Below are 20,981 nucleotides of genomic sequence, written 5' to 3' on the forward strand. Positions count from 1 at the left end.
AAGGGAAGTGAAAGATAGTATAAAACTAAGAAGGCAAAGAACAGTACAGATCCTGCGGACTGGGAGAGTTATGAAGAACGGCAAAAGGATACAGAGAAAGTGGTGAGAGCTGCAAAAAGGGAATACGAGAAAGAGTTTGTGAGGGATATCAAGAACAACACTAAAGGTTTTTACAAATATATTAAGAGGAAGAAAGTGGCTCAGAATAATGTGGGCCCCTTAATGACAGCACAGGTGATATTGTAACTGGAAATCAGGTAATAGCAGACTTACTAAATAGCTACTTTGTATCAGTCTTCACAATAGAGGATGAGGATAAAATACCAAAGATACAAGGAAAACTAAAAACAAATCAAGGGGAGGAACTAACTAGATTCAATATAAGTTTTTTAAAAAATGGTGAGAAACTAATGAGATTAAAGATAGACAAATCTCCAGAACCTGAAGGTTTCCACCCGAGGGTATTAAAAGAAGTAGGTGAGGTCATTGTTAATGTGTTAGTCATGATCTTCCAAAACTCTCTCAATTCAGGAATTGTTCCCTTGGATTGGAAAATTGCCAATATCACTCCACTATTTAAGAAGGTAGCCATGATGTGGAGATGCCAGTGATGGACTGGGGTTGACAATTGTAAACAATTTTACAACACCAAGTTATAGTCCAACAAATTTATTTTAAATTCCACAAGCTTTCGGAGGCTTCCTCCTTCGTCAGGTCCACACCGTTCACCTGACGAAGGAGGAAGCCTCCGAAAGCTTGTGGAATTTAAAATAAATTTGTTGGACTATAACTTGGTGTTGTAAAATTGTTTACAATTATTTAAGAAGGGGAAGAGAGATAAACTAAGAAATTATAGGCCTATTAGTCTAATGTCAGTTGTGGAGAAGTTACTAGAATCTGTTATTAGGGACAGTGGGCTCGATATTAGGAGGGCGGAGGGTTCGCGGTGGGGGGTCTACTGGGCGCGTGGGTAACGCGCCCAGTGAAATCAGTCTGCCCCGCGCGCGATCGCAGGCTGATTGGTCTTCCGGGTTCCCCGCTGCTGAGCTGCGCGTCGGGCGAAATGCGTATGCGCAGTAAGGTCTGTCAGCTGGAGGAGCTCTATTTAAAGGGGCAGTCCTCCACTGACTGATGCTGCAAGAAATAGGAAAAAGTACAGCATGGAGCAGCCCAGGGGGAAGGCTGCTCCCAGGTTTAATGATGCCTCACTCCAGGTATCATTGGATGGAGTGAGGAGGAGGGGGAGGACAGAGATCATCCCCCCGGTGGGCAGGAGGAAGCGGCCTGCCTCTGCCACCAAGAAGGCCTGGCTCGATGTGGCACAGGAGGTCACCTGCACCACCAACATATCGCGCACCTGCATACAGTGCAGGAGGCGCTGCAATGACCTAAGTAGGTCAGCCAAAGTGAGTACACTTACTCATTCCCCTACACTCCATCTGCCACATCACCGCCCCCACCCCACACCTCCTTCTGCACTGCCAACACTACTCTGTCACATCACCCCTCACACCCACTCAAAGCTCATCCTCATCTTACCTGCACTGACTCACCTTGCCAGTACTCATCCCGCCACTACCACTCAACCCAATCCTCATACAATCTCATGGCTCTATCTCATACTCACCCTCTCGTGCATCTCTTTCACAGTCAGCCTCACTCAACCTGCCACTACCTGTGCTGCAGCCACGGGGCATGCATCACATATGTGCAGTAGGAAGCGTAAGGCAAACGTGTTTTGAGCATGAAGGGGATGCACAAGGATGTTTGAGGGTTTGTCCTGGTTTTTACTTGTATTAAATTTCTGACCAACTCACAACACATATTATATTGGCACCACTACTGCCACGTCTTTGCAAATCTTGTCTGGTTTGTGCAATAATGCCCTTTCCTGAGGATCACAATGAAGACCCACAATTGATGCCACCCTTTGTGTCACTGCAGAGTGGGTGTAGGTGTATTTGCAGGGCTCTTTTGTGCAGACGACTGAGAGACGTCGGCGATGTCCCTGGTGGAACCCTGGAAGGATGCGGAGGAGAAGTTGTTGAGGGCAGTGGTGACTTTGACAGCGACAGGTAAGAAGATGGTGCTCGGGCCAGCCGGGAGCAGCTTGGCATGAAGGAGGCTGCAGATGTCCACGACTACATGTTGAGTGACTCTGAGCCTCTGTGTGCACTGCTGCTCAGAGAGAAAGATGAAAAGGAGCTCTTATGATGCAAACTTTCATGAGGGTTCACAGAGTGACAAGCCATCTAAATGCATGCTATACAGTCCCATGGCAGTCGTTAAATCAAGTTAAATTAATGTTGTGGAGTTTGAGATGAATAACAAATGCATCTGTCTTTAGTTGCATTGGTTGAGCCATGATACAGTAGAACTCCCTGCGCTTCTTCAAATAATGTCATGGGATCTTTTATGTCCCTCTAAATAAGTAGAGAGATTCTCAATTAACATCTCATCTGAAAGTTGGCATCTCCAACAATGCAGCATTCCTGGAGTGTTAACTCGATTATGTGCTCAAGTCCTGGAATGGGGCTTGAACCCATTATTTTCTGATTCAGAAGTGAAACTATGTGAAGATGCCAAGATGAAAAAAGGTCAGCCTGCACCATCATTATGCTACAAACCATGTCTGCAAGCCCTGGCACACATACATGTTAATGACAGAGGGCAACTGTCTCCACAAGCTCCAGACCAGTACAGAGCCAGGTGAAGAGCTTCAACATCTGCTGCTGACTGCACCATAGGAATGACACTGCCAGTGATAGGCAAGATCATTGCACCCTCCAATTTTCTGCTTCTTCCAGACAAGCATGGGATCATTCTCAGTATCAGCCAATGTGCTTCCCACTCATTAATCAAACAGATGACTGAACCATCAATCAGCATCACCAACACTTTCATCTCTTTCTCACTGATTAGCAATATCAGCATGGCACAGTTTCCCTATGTTACTGTGTTGTTGCATTTTCCGAAGTAAAGGGGGAGCATGATGGCAATCATATGGCCGTCCCGGCATCAATTTCCTGCTCCACCTTACCGATGCATTGTGGCACACTCAATGGTAATTCCTCAAGCTCACTAATTGCATCCCGTGGGTTCTGCACAGCTCTGCTGGCACTTGCAAAAGTTGGTGAAAGAGGGGCAAGGTACAGTAAGGCGCTGTCTTGTTCTGGGTCACTGGGAGGCTGCTCTTCTGGGCTTTCAAATGATATTAAAGAAACTAATGTTGGAATGCTGACTCCAAGAGAACCCTTCAAGCAGAACTTGCATTAAAAGCTACTGTGCGATAGTTTTGTATGTTTGTAGTTGGAAGTGAAAAGGTGAAAAAGATAATAAAGCAGGATAGTATTAGCTCTGAGCTTGGGGAAGGCCTGCAGATTCACCTTCTCCTACTCCTTCCATGCTGATAAGCAAGGATTTCCAGGGTAGTCTCCTCCAAGGGAGTCAAGGACTTGTAATTTTTAAACCTTCTTCCAGTTCATGCTAGTTCCCTTGTATTATGCGCCATCATGCTTTGCAAACTGAGAAGTCATTGGACATGTTGTAAGTTGAAGGACAGCACGTACCCAACCAGCAGCCTATCCTATATGTCTATAAGTGACCATGCTTCTAGGTTCTGTTGCAATGATCTTGCATTCAAAGCCCTTTGAAGATATCAATATGCCAAGTCTTTCAATTGTAGGTTACAGTTAAAATGTGGGCTCTCCTAGAGTATGGGTATCCATGGCAAACAATAAAAAAGAGCTATAGCATTGTGTGAGGGTTGGGAATGCATCAGAAATAAACATCAGACAAGTTGAGAGGCAACACTTGTATCAGACATACTTGGGCCATCTAAATGGAAAATGATACTGTTGGATATTCTTATCTTGGCAGGTTCCTTAAAGCGTGACATCTTTTTCTACATCAGTTCCTAGGTCCTGTAGGTAGTGTATACAGCACTGACCCTGGCTACCACCTACTGCTAGGGATACCACACCACTGTTCTTTAAGGAGGCTGCCCAAACAGGGCCACACTCTTCGTTTGCACCTCATTTTGCCTGCTATCGAACAGGCACTGTTCAATCACATACTCAGAGACTCACACAATGAGTCCGGCCTCCACATTCGATTTGTCATCCACTGGTTTTCCCAGCTGCCTCTGTGCTGGGATTGGATTTTAAAATCTTTATTTTTTAAAAAAATCGCTGCACTTGCAGCAGGCATAAGGATTCCAGATCCAAAAGTGAATTGTAAATTTGACACCATTTTAAAAAAAAACTCTACAAGCATTTTCATTCTAAATGTCTACAACACAAACATTACAAAGGAAGGACGTATATAATCCGAGGGCTGGCACTTTGCTCCAAGGGTACATTCCAAAGGAAACTCCTTTTACTTTACTCCAATGCCACCAGCATCAGAAGCTAAAGTCTTGTATAGTCAATGGAATTGGCAACTGTAAACTACCAACCTCCATACAATTGACAGCAGTGGAGACCAGCATTCTGCAGGCCTCCCAATTTTCCGGTGGTTCACGTGGATGTTAAAGATCTCATGGCAATATTCGAAGAAAGGAGGCGTGTTCTCCTGATGTCCTGGCCGACATTGTTTCTCGAACAACTGCTGATTTGTGGGGTCTTCTGTAACTTACCTAACAGTGACTGCACTTCAAAGTAATTAATTGCACATGAAGTGCTTTGGGATGTTTCTGAGGACACAATAAGGTACTAAGTAAATGCAAGTTCCTTCTTTTTCTCTCCCAAGCAACCTTAAGAGTCCCAAAATCAGGACCTCCCTAAACTGGTCAGGTTTCTTACTGTCCTTATTTTCTAGGTTACTTTCTCCTTACAATTACTAATAGGTGGTACATATATTGTCATGAAAATGGCAGTAAGTCACCAATGCCTGGTAACATTCGTAGTGAAGGATTCAAAATTGTGATAAGATTACTACAAGTTATTCGTGAAATAACAGCTGATTTCTGAGAAATTCCACAATCAACGCAGCCAATATATATTTTTTACATTTTAGATTCTCCATTTTTCCACCAAGTCTGATACAACACTGGTTAGATGCAAGGTAAAACACCTTCAAACTACCACCACCTCAGAAAAAGCACTCCTTGTGCAACCAATAGGACATCTACATTAACTGAATTCCAATGTCAGAAACATACCTTAACAGCAGGCAAGCATTCAGGCACAAGTGCCATTGTCAGCATCGATCTGCATTTGCTGCTAATGGCACTTTACCTCAGAAGGCAGATGTCGAACCCTGCCCAAGGTGTGCTTCCGTGCTCCCGAAGGTACACATCCTATCAAAAGCAACACTGCAATTTAAAAGTTTGATACATTGTAAAATCGTAAGCATGTTAAGGGTTGTGGGTTACTGTTAAAATAAATTTTATTCCGTTTAAGAATTTTTTTTTTAAATAAAAAAAATGTAAATTTTATTAAAATCAGTTTAGAACCCTGCACGATGTAGTACTGAGCCATACAATCCAGGAACGACCCACATTCCAGCTCTAGTCTGCGCTGAACTAGCCACTCTCAGCCAGAGTGACAGTGGAGACCATCAAGTTCAGCAGCTCTCTATTAGGGAGAGGGAATAAAAATCAAGGGATCCCACTCCTCCAGTGACTTCTGCTGTAAAGCATGCATGTGGACATCAAGGGGCCGATTTTCGGATGGTCGAGCAGGTGCGTTGGGGGAGGGGGGGCTCCTAAAATGGCGGAATCCCGGAGCAGGTTCGGAGGCCGGCTCCAACCCGCTCACTTCCGGGTTCCCCAATGACGCGTTCGGGTGCGCGCGCAGCTCCCGCATGCGGGACTCCCACCGGCAATTAAAGCCGGCGGGATGATAATTTAGATAGTTATTTTGCTAGTTGAGGTACTTGACAGACCTCACTGAGTGGAGATTTTGGCAGGGGTGCAATTTTGAAGGATCCTCAGCATGTTTCCCGTGCTGTGGGAAACACTCCCTGTTGCAACAGATGTGTTTCAGCCAGCAGCCAGTGGGAGATGCGAAGGATTATTTGACAGTTGGGGGGAATACCTCATTTATTGCAGCAGGACACTCTGTCACTTCAGACAAAGTTTTGGCTGCACTCAAAATTCTTAATTTATACTCTAAACTCTGCTTGCAAACACATTTACCTACTTTGCAGACCCCCTCAAACTCACACCGTCAGAATGGGGGGGCACCATAGCTGCATTCATTACTTCATACGAGGACGAGCAACATCACCAGCGTCGCCTGGCACGCCGTCCACCTCCACCACGTGGAGCTCCACAACACAGTGCTGCGCCACAGGCACCTGCACAAAATAGTCGTGCAACTACACATACACCCACTGTAGGGTGACCCAATGGGTGGCATCAAGTGTGGGCGTTCATGGTGAACCTCATGAAAGGGACTTATTACACAAGCCAGCCAAGAATGGCCAAGACGTGGCAGTGGTGGTGACAATAATAATATTTAATGTGCCATTAACAAAAATCAAATATAAATAAAAAATGACAAACCATCAAACACCCTTGTGCATCCCCTTTGTGCTCACAAAACCTTTGCCGTACGCTTACAACTACTCCTATGTGGTGCTTCCCCTGTGACTGCAGCAGAGGTATTGGCAGGTTGCTCTTGGTCATGCCCTGACTGATTAGATGCTTTGGGCCTATGCCCTCTGGGTTTCGGTGCCCATGAGGGCCCTTCCAAAGACTGCTCCACCTGCACTTGTGCAGGGGAAGACTCGACCACCTGGAGAGGAGGCAGCATTGGGGGTACTGGTTGAGAGGGGGCAACGGGTGAGTCGTGGGAACGCTTTGAATGGCATCCCCACTTCCATGTCTCCTTTCGCCATCATCCCTCTCCTGGGCCAGGTCCACATCACTCCTACCACCCAGTTGGACAACAGTTTGGAGGACATGTGTGAAGCCTTGTAAGGCCAGTGCTAGTTGGCTTGAGTGAGGGATGGTGACGTGGTCAACCGCTGAATGCATTAGTTTGGGTGAGACTGACCATGAAAGAGATGCATGAGAGAGTGAGTATGAGACAGAGCCATGACATTGTATGAGGATTGGGTTGAGTGGTAGTGATGGGATGAGTACTGGGGAGGTGAGTAAGTGCAGGTAAGTTGAGGATGAGCTTTGAGTGGGTGTGAGGAGTGATGTGATAGAGTAGTGTTGGTATGTACAGAATGAGTTGGGGGGTGGGGGCGGTGATGTGGAAGACGGAGTGTAGGAGAATGAGTAAGTGTACTCACTTTGGCTGACCTAGTTAGGTCATTGAAGCGCTTCCTGCATTGGATCCATGTGCAGGAGATGTTGCTGCTGCTGGTGACCTCCTCTGCCACCTCGAGCCAGGCCTTCTTGGTGGCAGAGACAGGCCATTTCCTCCTGTCCGCCGGGTAGAAAATATCCCTCCTCCTCCTCACCCCATCCAGTGAGACCTTGAGTGAGGCATCAGTAAATCTGGGAGCAGCCTTTCCCCTGGGCTGCTCCATTCTATAATTTTGGTTCAATGCTGCTCCTGCAGCAAAGGAGGACTGCCCCGTTAAGTAGAGCTTCTCCAGCTGACAGCCTGTGATGCAGGTGCGCAGTTCGCCCACTGCGCAGGTTTCCGACGGGTCAGCAGGAAGCCACGGTAAGTGGTTTCGATTTACCCGCGATCGCGTGGGGAACGGACGGATTTCACTGGGCGGGTTACTCACACGCCCAGTCACCCCACCCCTGCTGCTAATCCGCCTCCCTGGTAATATCGGGCCCCAAGTGAGGGCAGGATGGAGAGGGCAGTGATGCCCTCCACAGTTCAATATCTATCAACATTCACTGTTCAGGCTTACACATAAAAGATGGTCATTTGGGCATGGTAAATAAGACAAATTAGAACAATATTTAACTTAAGAAATCACAATTTTCATAAATTTGGAAAACTTGTCAGGAGATTGGGAAAATTAGTTTCTTCATGAACTCCTACATAAACTGCAGCAAGCTGGAACCAACCTCTCTGAGGCCTAAAAAGTGTGTGTATAATAGGCACATGCATTTAAGTGAAGGGGGGGGGGGGAGGGGGGGAGAAGTCTTCAAGTCTCCTAGTTACAATAAACTGACAATAATGTAACTGGAGAGGGTCAACTACACGTGGGGAGGGAGGGGGAAGTCAGGAGAATACATTAAAAATGGTCAAAATCCCCCGACACAGCAAGAAGGTTTTGCATTTCTTCAAGCGTTCCTTCCTATTTCACTTATGCACCTGTTCACTGAATTCAGAAGTGACTTGTATTTCTAGCACAGAATGTGTTTTCCCCCCCAAATACCATCATTCGTCAACACCCTCCCTTAAATAACTTTCAAGAACAAAATGTCAGCCATGGTTGTTATTGAATCCTCTTCCAGGAAACAAACATAATCCCCATAAATCTATAATGCCTGACTGGCTCATTCAATAACGTTCTGCGCTGTCCTCAGGCAAAGTTTAATTGCCTCATTAAATCCACACTCATTTCACGTGGTTTACATGTATTTTAAAAATTAAGCAATTAATGTGCAAAAAAAAAGTCACACTACAAAAGGTTGCACTTCATTACAAACATCACAAACTTGCCAAATGGATTCCAAAGGTCATGCTGCATCATAATGTTAGTGCTGCCAACTTTTCATGCCATTTGGCAAATATAAAGTTATTTGCCATATATAAAAAGTCTTTTATTAGCCAAAAACAATTGAATGTAGCCTTAGGGTGCAATTATATTACAGGTTTGTGAATCTAAGTTATACTGCTGACTGCACTTTACACTAAGCTTAGCTCAAAGAAACACTGCACATGCATGCTTGGACATAGAGCTGCACTCCGAGTGGTTAACTTTTAATGTTATTAGGGCCCGGGGGCAAGAAAGAGAAACACCAGATTTGTCATCAATCATATATTTAAATTGATGAGCAAGTCACAACATTCCATTTCAAAATGGATTAAAAATGACTATATTAGGCTCTGTCTATAGCAAAACTAAAATCTATCTGCAGCACCCAGTTACACCAATATGTGGTGCTGTGAAAAGTCTTCACAACGTTAAAGGGCCTGACAAAGTAACGTTAGTTCACAAAAACCCAGTATTGGTACGGTATGGTGGCCTTTTGAGTTAGCTTACATTTCCACACACACCTCAAATCTGCCTTTTATACAATTGTATCCACATAGCCATACATTCAGGACTTTTCAGAAGTCATGCAAAGGAATTTTGCTGAAAAATTAAACAGCACTCATTGTCTGTTCCGTGGGCCTTAGGAACAGTCACCGCCTGTCCTCTGACTCAAGGCCCGCAAAAGAAACTGGATGGGAATAAAAAAATTATTGTAATCGGATCCATATCTGCACCTCAGCAACATCCAAACACATTGTTGAGTACTACTGAGTCCCTCCCCCTATATATTCAATGCTGCAACTTGCCCCCTCCCCCAAAGGTTTCTCCTGCACTCCCCTGTGGAACCTTAACCAGTGATATCCCAGCCTCAAAATCCCCCACACTCCTCATCTTCATTGCCTCCTCCTTGCGATGTGTGTTCTCATCTTTTGGCCACTCATCCCTTTGCTTTCGCAGTTCACTGTAACGCACCTCTTGCACTCACACCCCGCTCAGAGACTTTACTTTCCTTCGCACCCCACAAAAAATGAACCCCTCTTCTATGGAATACTAACTAATCTTTAAGCTTACTTTGCCTGTATACAGCACAAAATGATGCGATCCCATGGAGGTCAGCAAGGCTTGGGGCAATTGGCAAGTGAGACTTGCCTTGTGCACCAATGGAGTTGCACCACTGCTGCTGATTTAATAATGTTGTTCAATGAAATGGAAGAGGTTAGAGAAGCTGGGATTGTTCTCCTTACAGCAGAGAAGGTTAAGAGGAGATTTAATAAAGGTTCAAAATTTTGAAGGGTTTTGATAGAATAAATAAGAAGAAACGGTTTCCACTGGCAGGAGCGTCGGTAACCAGAGGACACAGATTTAAGGTAATCGGCAAAAGAACCAGAGGGGAGATGAGGAGACATTTTTTACGCAACGAGTTCTTATGATCTGGAATGCATTGCTGAAAGGGTGATGGAAGCAGGTTCAATAGTAACTTTCAAAAAGGAATTGGATAAATACTTGAAAAGGAAAAATTTGCATGGCTATGGAGAAAGAGTAGGGTTCTGGTACTAAGTGGATAGCCTCCTTCTGTGCTCCATGATTTTATAATTCTATGAAATACATTTCTCTGTTCCAAAGAGGTTAGTTATAAACCATTACATATCTTTTTTTCTGGGACTCCTGGTTATGCTGAAGTTGAAGTTCTATTGACATGATTAAGGGAGGTGATTTATTTTCTAAAGGTATGTGTAATAATACATTATATTAGGGTCAGCACATTCTTGGGCTTAAAAGTCTACTTTCTACATGATTCCCTGCTTTGTAAGCTCCTAGTCTCTAGTGGGTCAGGGCCAAGAAGAAATCCACTATATGCAAGATTCTTTCTCCAGGTGATGGAGAGAAAAATTGGTGGCAGAGTTGATCTGAGTTACCCTCAAGCATCTTCCAGCAGCTAGTTACAAAGGCCTACGGGAAAGTTAGTTACCTGCGCATCTCACCTGAGAATGATGAATGGCACAAAAATTGGGGCGGGAGTACAAAGGTGAAGGAGAAAATAACTACAGAAAAATGAAGGGGAGAATTAAAATAAACTCAAAATTGAACAATATTCACCTATATCTAATTAAGGACGGTCAGAAAATGATATAAGCACAGCTCAAATTTATGCAGACTAATTGGTCATCAGTTACTCAAATCATGCTCAGTCCATCAATGTGGAAGCACGCTGCTCTCTCAATTAGCTGGGCTGTAATTATGAGTCAAGGTCTTCTGCTCCATATGCTCATTAATAGTATACAGAGACAATGCCATTAGAAGATGCCTGTGCAGTATTCTAAAACACATAGATGCAATAGAGAGCAGCAAAAATACCGACATTTAGTGGTAAGACAGCAGTGTTTTTTATTTATTTACTTGATGTTGAGAGCATTATGGGTTACAAAGCTGCTGAAATATTCTGGCAAGCGGGGAAGGAAGAATGGCTAAGAGTTACAGCTGGATGCATACTCATTTGAAGAGATATGCAATTAATTTGGTCCTGCTGTACTTACTGCAGTGGTTAAGATAAATAAACACTGATGCTTCCTGAATTAGAAACTGTGTTGACACATCTGGAAAAGCCAGGTGCACACACCACTCAGTCATTAGCAGAGAAGAGGGCTGGTCAAGGTGACTTCAAAGTAATTGCCACTCTGGATATAAGGGCTGAGCATAGCATTTCTTTTCTACAAATGAGAAGAGTTGAATGATTCCTGAAACTATCAATAATTGTATTCTCTTAAAAGTATATTTCTTCCGGCCCTGATCCTATTGTGCACTTGCCTGGTAAACAAGCACTTTTCCCGGCCTGTTAGGACAATAGAATCATACCAACCTGAACTCTTTGAGCTCATTTTAAAAGGTGGCATCACTATTTTGGAGAGCTTTTGAGCAGATTCCGTTTTTCTGAAATTACCAGTAACGGTTGCTAATCGTGATACAGCCCTCTTCATCAATTCTGCAGAAAATATTCTACAAGTCAAACTTCTCCTTGTCTGGTTTTCATACTTTTAAACATTTCCAAGTTTTTCCAATATAATTACAGAACCACCATCACTGCAAGTGGCTTTGTAATATGGTCAATTCTCTCGCTACTGAATTTACCCTACTTATATTGTAGCTGGATGCCTCAACCAATAACTGCACATACAAAACTTTGCATCGTTGCAATTGGCCTGAAATTGGAAACATGAATGAGCAACGCTGCACATATATGGTCTGGCCAGGATTTTCCTGATGTCTCAGAAAGGATGGTGCACCTAAGCTTGGTGCTGCTGCCACCAACAACCATTTATATATTTGCCACTGGTGGTACCCAGAGATAAAAGGCAAAATTCCTTCACAAGGGCAGTCTTGGAGCCTTCGAGAGCACTGGCATTGCTATATTTACTTTTCTGGGCTGCCTTCAACAGCAGGTTTGCTGTTGGAGGCAGCCTGTAAAGTATATGGGATAAGAAACAAATTAGTAATGTTAATACAGGATTTTCACATATTTCCCAAAAAATAGGTTCCAACACGTTGCTGCACTTTTTGATACTAAAATGAAGATTACTTCGCAAAAAAATTAAATTAATACAGTACCTCAGAGCCAAGTTATAGCTCCACCAATAATCTCGCCAAGTATAGGGAGCTTAGGGACTTATTAATATCTTAACTTTGTGACTATCCACATAGCAACAACTGCCATCACCACAATTCTCTAAAGGATTCCTTCAGTCTGGCTTCTACTCTACCCAAAGCACTAAGACTACCCTCATCAAAGTCATCAATAACAACCTTTGCAATTGTGACCATGGCTTGTTATCCTCCCTGAGCTCTATGCAGCACTTAACAGTCAACCATTTCATCAACCTCCACCGCATCATTGTGGTTATCTTCGTGGGAGTGCCCTTACATAATTCTACTCCTACTTGTCCCCATGTAGCCAGTAATGGCTTCTTCTCCCACCCCTGACAATCACCTCCCAAATATCCCGAGGGTTCCACCCTTGGGCCTCTCCTTTTCCTTGTTTATATGTCGCCCCTCAGCAACATTATCTGTGGAATGAGGTCAGTTTCCATATATCCACTGATGACACCCAGCTCTATCTCACCTCTACCAGCACTCTCAACTCTAGAACCATCTGTGTGTTGTCAGACTTTCCAATATTTAAGTCATGCATGAGACAACACTTGAAATTTGGAAGACCAAACCATCTTAATCAGTTCCTGTCAAAAATTCCTGACTCCATCGGCCACAGGCTGAACCAAATGATGAGAAACCTCAGTATTCTGTTCAATCCCGAGCTAAACCCCAAACCCCATATACAATTCATAACCAGGAGCGTTCACTTCTACCTCCACAACATCACCAGCCTCTGCCTTTACCTTACCCCTACTGTCATAGAAACCCTAATCCACATTTTTGTTACCTCCAGACTCTACTTCCTCACCAGCCTAATGCATTAGGCCTGGCTTGCCCATGCTCCTGTCCTCCCTAACTTCAATTGGCTCCCTGTCCCCCAGTGCAACGAATTCAAATTCCTTGCCCTCATTTATAAATCCCTCCATGGCCTTGACCCACCACATCATGCAACTCCTCCAATCCTTCAGTCATCTAATTCTGGCCTCCTTCACCCATCTCGGTCCTATTCTTTGTAACTCTCTGCTTAAACCCTTCTGCTTTACTACTTCTCTCCCCGCCTGCCCGCACCCCTTTCTCCACCACCACCCCCCCACCCCCCGCACTCCCACCTTAAAATCTTCCTCAAAACTATGCTCTCAGACACCTCTCCAAACCCTTTTACCACTGTTGGGTTGCTGTTTTGGGTGTTTTCTCCCTAACATTTCCAATTGCTTATCTTTCTTCCCAACTCTAAGAAAAATGCTCCAGATTTTTGGGTACGTCTGGTAATCACATCTGTAAATGAAGAACATCAGCCCTCCCTCAAGTACTTTTCATAGTTTTAAACCTTATTTTAGCACCAGATGTGATTGATAACATTATTGTATCAAATGTAACAAATCTAATTTAAAGTGATGATATTGCTGGAATAGGGTGTTCAGAGCAGGCTTGGTTTGTGAAACTATCAGCATCGGTCTATTAAAATTCAGTTGTTAGTGGAAGCAAATAGAAACAACACAACATCATCATTGCTAATCGTAACAATGCTGAACAATACTGCCTCTTTAAGAGCTGAAAAATATGCAAGATCAATTACTTTATACAGAACTCATTCAGTAGTTAAGAAATATTTAATCTCCCCCAAGTTGTTCTTCTAGTGGTTCAGCAACTCAACAGTTAAAATACATAAACTTTAACAAACCATTAAAGTCTTACAATTTTTTTTAAAAATGAAATGTGCCTTGTCCTTTCAGGTAATGGGTCATTTTTCTGCTTTGTCCTATGTTTAACCAAATTACACTTTAGGAATTCCAGATGGCTCTTTATGATGCTCATATAATAAGACTAATGACTTGGAAAAGCAGTCGAGCACTATTAACATTCGCAGGGTGAATGGTTATTGTGATGGTCAGTTTACTTGTTAAATGCACAATAATTAGGGCTTCGGTTCATCAATGTTTGATATTTCAATATGGCAATCAAAATGGGTGTACCTAGGTTTTAATCATTAACATGTCAATTATGGGATAATGTCATTAACCAGCTAGTGATCTGCAGATTGGTCCAAATTAGGAGAAAGGACAGCAATAAAATATAAATGACTATTAAAAAGATTCAGACTTATGTTACAGATGTCAAGACAAACCTACCAAAAGGCCCATAGGAAGTGATGAACATTCTAATATTATACCGTACACTTCAGGGTAATGGGAAAAGCAGGATCTAAAACCTCAATGTTTGCTTGTTAGTAGTTGGTTATCATGTCCCTGCCACCACTGGCAAATGCTACCATTTAGACAGATAAATGTATTGCACAGATACCCCGACACATAAATAGATATAGGAGGGATTTCCTGTTAATGCCCTTTTCGAATACTTTTCCATGACTCCAGTGACAAGCTTCAGTAACCTTTTTATTGCATAATGTCTGCTAATAATCTCAAATTCGTGAAGGCACGAAAAAGACTAAAGAGATGTAAAGTCAGAAAAAACAGTAAATTATAAATTTATTTTAATCCTGGATTTAAAAAAAAAATTCTGTTTCATACAAGCAACAAACAACCAAAAAAAATGGGAACTCAGTTCCATAGTCACATCCGGGCTAGACTTCTACAACATTCTCCTATCGGTCTCCCAAGCTTCATTCTACTTCTCTAAACTCCGTCACCTGCACCCTATCCAGTACTAAGTCCCACTTCCCTCTTACCCTTGTCCTCCAATTTCGATTGCCTCCCCATCCCCAACGCACAGATTTCAACATCCTCATTTACAAACTCTCCATGCCATTGTCCTACCCTTGTCCATGAAACCATCCAGCCCTACACCTGAGTTTGTATTCTCCACTCTCCCAATGCTGGCGATAGTGTGTTCCCCTTCCGTGCTCTCCATCATTACTGGCAGATAATCAGCCATCGCATCCTAACATTCTGGAATTCTCTTACCAAACCCCTCCAAGCTTGCTATATCTCATCTTACCTTCAAAGACTTTCTCAAAACCCACCTCCTCAACTTATTCTTCAGTCATCATCCCTAGCTCCCCCCTAACTCTTGCTTAGTGTTCATTTGTAACCCCTCCCCCACCATGAAGCACTTTGTGACGTTTTGCCACATTAAAAGGTACTATATGTGTAAGTTATTGTTGAATAGTTTCATTTTTTCCATACTTATCCTTTGGTGGGCTGCCATACAAGAAAAATATTAAAAAATGACATACACAAAATGTTTAACTGTGATAAGCAAGTACCGAGATACAAGTTTTTTTGTGAAAGAGGTTCCTCTTTCAGTTAGAAAGAAAGATATATGGTGAAGAATGGGTGCAGTAGGATTTGGTCTTCAGAGTTTGTGCTTTAGCTGCATACATCAGATCTAAGGTTGGCACCAGAACACACTAAAGCCAAGCACCGAGATCCACTCCAAGAGGGCGTCTCACAATATTCCAAGTTCATACTGACTACAGTTGAACTCCAGTACAGTGTGAAATCAATATTTCAAGAGCCCTCCAGTGACCTTTTAAAACTTTGGACAGAATGCTTTTAGTATTAGAAGAGCACGATCGGGCACACTGCTCCCTCTTTTCTTTAAGAATAAACAGCCAGGGGAAGAGCTCTGCATGTGTACTAAAGCATACAAACGCAGAACTCCATTGTCTCTGCACCTAGATGCTGATCAGCCAACGGCAATTCTGCACTATAACGGGGAAATGCTGATTACACATCACAGCCAATGATTACGGTCAGGTCATTAACTGAAGTACAACTGCAGCCTAAATGAGAACTGTAGGGGGAATATTTCCTGTGCTAAGTACTTCCCATCTCTCTCATGGAGTTGTTCAGAGTAAATCAGGGGGTACACTGTTTTACGGCGATAAGAGCATTATGTCACATAACGTACAATATGTTATTTTGCTGTATGTAACTGTGTCCCCCAAGGTCACAAGGTCTAATTGATGTGCAGTAACATTCTGAGATCAATTGAAGGATAATTGTAGATTGGCAGCTTGTGGGCAAAAGGAAAACTATTTCTGGCATCTTACCTCCACATTCTGATAGACTACTGATAGTGACATCATCAATGCTACACAAGTCTCTTTGAGCTAAAAGGAATACAAAAAGAGGCAGTCAGAGTTTTCTTAAATACAAATCTTATTTACCATGAACTATTAGTAGATACATTTTTCATGATTTCTTCTCATTCCCCCTCTCCCCCACACTTTCTTAAGATCCTTTCATGCCATATTCTGTACTCCTGCAAGGCGTGAATAACCTGCCTGTTCTCAGGCCTCTGCTGCTTTTGAGCCAATCATTAGTAGGTGCGACAGAGGTAGACTTGTGTTCCGATTGTCTTCCTCTCTGAGAAGATACCTCGCCATCACGTGGGACTTCCCAGATCCTCCATATGTGATCAAGAGATCTCAACTGTGCGATAAGGAAAGCAAATCTCAAACACAATTCCACAATCCCACCACTCTTCAGTTCAAGGTTTTAATACACCAGCACCCTACAACAGTGGGCTACTGACGATTTACTGTCATATCACCAAAGCCTCTGCAGTCCAGTCTTAAGGAAATCAGGAACTTCTGCTACTCCAAAAGCATAGGTGAGTAGATGTTCATTATATGAAAAGCATCTTGAGGTGAGTAATAATAGCTGGCAGGAGGCATCTCAAGTTATTTTCTCTTTTTCCTGATTTTTCTCCCTTTCACAGGTAATTTGGGGCCTTGCATCCTCCAATTGAGCAAGTGATATGGCCTAAACCAAGCAAGTAGCAGGATTAAAGTAAGGTGAGTAAGATAACTAGGGGATCCACTTCTTTGTTCACTGATATGCTAAAATCTCTCTGGAACTAGACTTCTTCACTCACAAGCAAAAGTTTCTTGTGAATTATTGGTCCATAAATTAAAATGAACATAAAGCTATTAATGCCATTTTTTAAAATGCCTTGATTTTTGATTTGAGGCATTAATTAATATATTTGTGAAGGAGTGCCCAGCGTTACAAGTATGGGTAGGGTGGAGAGGGGAGAGAATATCGACTGGCTGCAGGCTCAGTAAATCTTTTATGCAATGGGGGCTTGAAGTAAGAGAGTTCTGCAGAAAGGCTGGCTTTAGTTTGTTGGCATCTATGTTTCTATTTCTTATTTGCACAGATAATCACACCTCTTGTCAGGGAAGCAAGTCTGCCAGTAACCAGGAGTGGCACTGAGTTGAATGGGATGTGAATCACTGACAAGTGCCTCATCAAGATTAATCTCATGCTACAAAGTTAACTTGTTTTATTAAAACCTGTGCTGTTAACTGTGTCAGTTGGAGCGTGACCATTACCTAGGAAGTGAAAGTTCTAATGTTGTTTATAGACAGTATTGGGTTCCCCATGGTTAAATAATCTGCTGGGTACTAACCATAACCCAGGTTTACACATAACAAATATGGTCACTTGGCTAAGGTACAGGAAGGCTGCTGGGATCTGTGCAACTACACACAACGATGAATCACTGCCTTCAGGAGAAAATTGAAAATTAGAAAAGAAGAAACATGGTTGTCCAGGGGGCTACACAAAGTAACAGGACATCGATTCCAGTCTGCAATACCAAGCACCATTGAGTTCTCAATCTCAACCATCTTACTGTTTGAAAACATTAAAAGGAGGCAGAGCCCAGGCTAGGTAATCCCACCCCCCCCCCCCAACATAGGCCAGGCTAGGTCTTTCCACCCACCCCCACCACGATAGCTGAGACCCTTGCCACAATGTCCACAGCCTCCCCGATGTCCGCCTCCCCTCACCCCCACCCTGTTCAGCCCCACCCCCACTCCCACCCCGCCGATGATCGCCCCCCACCCCCCCATGTCAGACTTACCTGGCATCTGCTCCCCGAGTGCCTTCCTGCCCAACAGGCAACTAACCAGCCTATCAATCTGGCTGCCAGCTGCATGGGGAAATCCGGAAGTGAAATTGTAATCATTCAGTTAGGTCGCGATCGCACATTCCGACCCTCCAACTTTCCTTTCAGGTTTCCCACGCGAAAATCTACCCACCCCTGCTCTCTTTCCAGCTCCAGTTAAAAATCATGCCCCATTTCTCCACAAGAACATGAAAAATCTAACATTTACATGGGGATGGGTGGTGCAGTGGTCAGAATACTCTCATTTCACCTCTGCAAAAGGGGTGCAAATCCATCTTAAAATGGTGTGATGAAGGTTTCCTTTCATGTCAGAATTTGGGCAGTCTCAACCCAATTCCCAGTGGTCATAAGGATGGCTGAAGGGGAAGAGGGATGCATAGTGGAAAAAATTCACACTGGTTGGCCTTCAGAAGGTAAAGTTTTTGAAACATCACTGGGACGAGTGGAGAGCTTTACTGTGTATCCAGTTGTGTTTGATATTGATACCAAGAACCAAAGGTCAAAATTTACCAGGACTCATCATCCCTCGCCTTTAGAAGCACAAAAAATAGCAAAGAATGGAGAATCAATTTGAATGATTGACAGAAGTGCTGTGCTGAATTTTGATAGCACAAAGTTGAACTTTAATCTTTATGAAATTTAGAATTACAATAAAGGGTAGCTGCTATACAATATTTTGTTTTCAATTAAGAAAACAAAGTAATGTCTCAAGGCCATAATGCAGAACACCAACTTGGAAGACAAAGCAAATCAAGAAGTAGTAATTTAATGATTCTAAGCATGGGTTATAAAGCTAGAAGATTGCAGTAGGAAAGAAATGCTGAAGGAAGTAGGGAGTTCCACAATTTTGAGATTATGAATGAGTTAAGAGTAAGGGATTGTATGAGGAGTCTTTACTTCAACAAAGTAAGATGTAGGGAGAAGGAAGACCATGTAGAATGCATATTTGTTGCATAGCAGGTGTGGAGGAAAATTCAGAGGTGCACTGAAAGTAGTAGCATTGATAACATACAGAAAGACAAGAAATGCTGTGGCGGAGTGAGAAATGTTGGAGGCAAGCCATTCAAACAAGCTTTTGCTTGTATCCTGTATAGGGGAGCAAGAGATGTGCTAGAGGAGCTTCGCCAGATAGGGAGCAGTATTCAAGACCTGGATGGAAATGAGCTTTATAGGAAGTTAAGAATTGTTGAACAGATGGTCTCAATCTTAGTGACAAAGAAGTCCATGAGCTCCTCGCACGTTGTTGGAGGTGAGGGTGGAGGGGGCAGTGGAGAGGGGTTTAAGAAAACGGTTTGTAGTGCAGAAGAGAAGCTGGGGGTTATTTTTGCATTCCAAGACGATCCCGGAATAATGAGCAGTTTTGGCAGAGGAGAGCAGGACCCAATAGTGGTTTATGTGGTCTTGCCAGAGCTAGCGATGAATGGCAAAACCAGTTGTCTGCCATAAACGTTCAAATCTGTGCCGCTTGGACTTAAGGGAGTGGAGATGGTGGCCGTACAAGGGTAAAGGGAACATTTGGAAAAGGATTGTTGGGAAAGAGGGGGGAAAAAAACAGGAAACATTATTACAGCATTTTAATGTAGCAAGTGCCCGAGGAAATAATGGATGACAAGTAGCAAAATAATTAGGTGAGGCGACCAAAGACATGGTCAGAAATATTTGTAAAGAAGGCTTTTGAAAATGGGGAGAGAGGTAGTAAGGTGAAGGGGTTAAGGGGGAGGGTTCTATAGTGTAGGATGAAGATGATGGAGGGTTCTGCTACCAAAGGTAGAGCAATGCACAGCTGGTCAGAGTCAGAAGAACAGAGATTGTAGAGGTAGGGTGGGGCAAGATCATAGAGGGTTTTGTTAACAATGATAAAGATTTTAATTTCAATACTTTGTGGGGACTGTGAGCTAATGGAGGTCAGCAAGGACAGCAATAAGTGAACAAGATGTTTTGAAGGATAGATGTGGGCAGTGTAGGGTAGAGATCAAGTGGTGAGGAGGCTATTGGGACAAATCGAGCCTGGGGTGCGCCAAAGGCATCACTCAGGGTTTCAGCAATGGTGGAGAGATAAAATCAGAAGCAGACAATATGACAGAGGTGGAAATAGATAGTTTTGCTGATGAACAGGAAATGGGGTTTGAAGCTCAGCTCAGGATTAAACAGGACACTAAGTGGCACTCACTAGCAGATTCAGACTAAGCAAACAGTCAGGGAGATGGATAGGATCATGCTAGGGTGCGAACAGGATAGCTAGTTAGAGAATGTTCTGGCTCATGCACGACTTGATATTGGACAAGCAGTCAAACAGCAGTGATAGTCATGGAGTCAAGGGAGGTGGCAGAGAGGTAGGCCTGGTTTATCTTCAAAGCAGCTTCACCAATGGAGAAGACGTGGGAGTTGTGCTTGAGGTTAGAGGATATAGTAAGGTCAACAAGGGGCAGCATGTAGATGAGAAATAGGATGTCATTTGTGACTTTGATAAGGGCCATTTCAGTGCTGTGACTGGGGCAGAAACTTGATTGGAAGGGTTCAAACATGGAGTTGCGGGAGGGATGGGCACGAATTTGGGAGGCGACAACACGTTCAAGGACTTTGGAGAGGAAAGGGAGGTTGGAAATGGGGCGGTAGTTTGCAAGGACTGAGGGGTCAAGGTTTTTTTTTGTTGGTGGTGGGGTGATGATGGCAGATTTGAAGGAGAGGAAACCGTTCACAATATCAGCTAAGTTGGGTGGTCAGCAGTTTGATGGGAATGGGGTCAAGAGAGCAGGAGGTGGGTCACATGGACAAAGATGAGCTTGGAGAGGGCATGATGGGAGATAGGAGAGAAACTGAAGAAAGATGTGAATTCA

At 43.4% G+C, this 20,981-nt stretch overlaps 1 protein-coding gene across 3 annotated transcripts in view; it reads right to left on the minus strand.

The window, feature by feature from the left end:
- Window positions 1-20,981, minus strand: part of rps6kc1 (ribosomal protein S6 kinase polypeptide 1) — a 161,994-nt gene that overhangs the window by 91,700 nt on the left and 49,313 nt on the right. For 2 of the 3 annotated variants that reach the window (XM_067988923.1, XM_067988925.1), the window contains exon 6: window positions 16,280-16,339. The exons of the other annotated variant lie outside the window; for it this stretch is intronic. In XM_067988923.1, the coding sequence (XP_067845024.1) occupies window positions 16,280-16,339 (60 nt within the window). The remainder of the gene's footprint in view (window positions 1-16,279; window positions 16,340-20,981) is intronic. 3 annotated transcript variants of the gene reach the window in all.

Source organism: Heptranchias perlo, chromosome 8, assembly GCF_035084215.1.
Source record: "Heptranchias perlo isolate sHepPer1 chromosome 8, sHepPer1.hap1, whole genome shotgun sequence".
NCBI lineage: Eukaryota > Metazoa > Chordata > Chondrichthyes > Hexanchiformes > Hexanchidae > Heptranchias > Heptranchias perlo.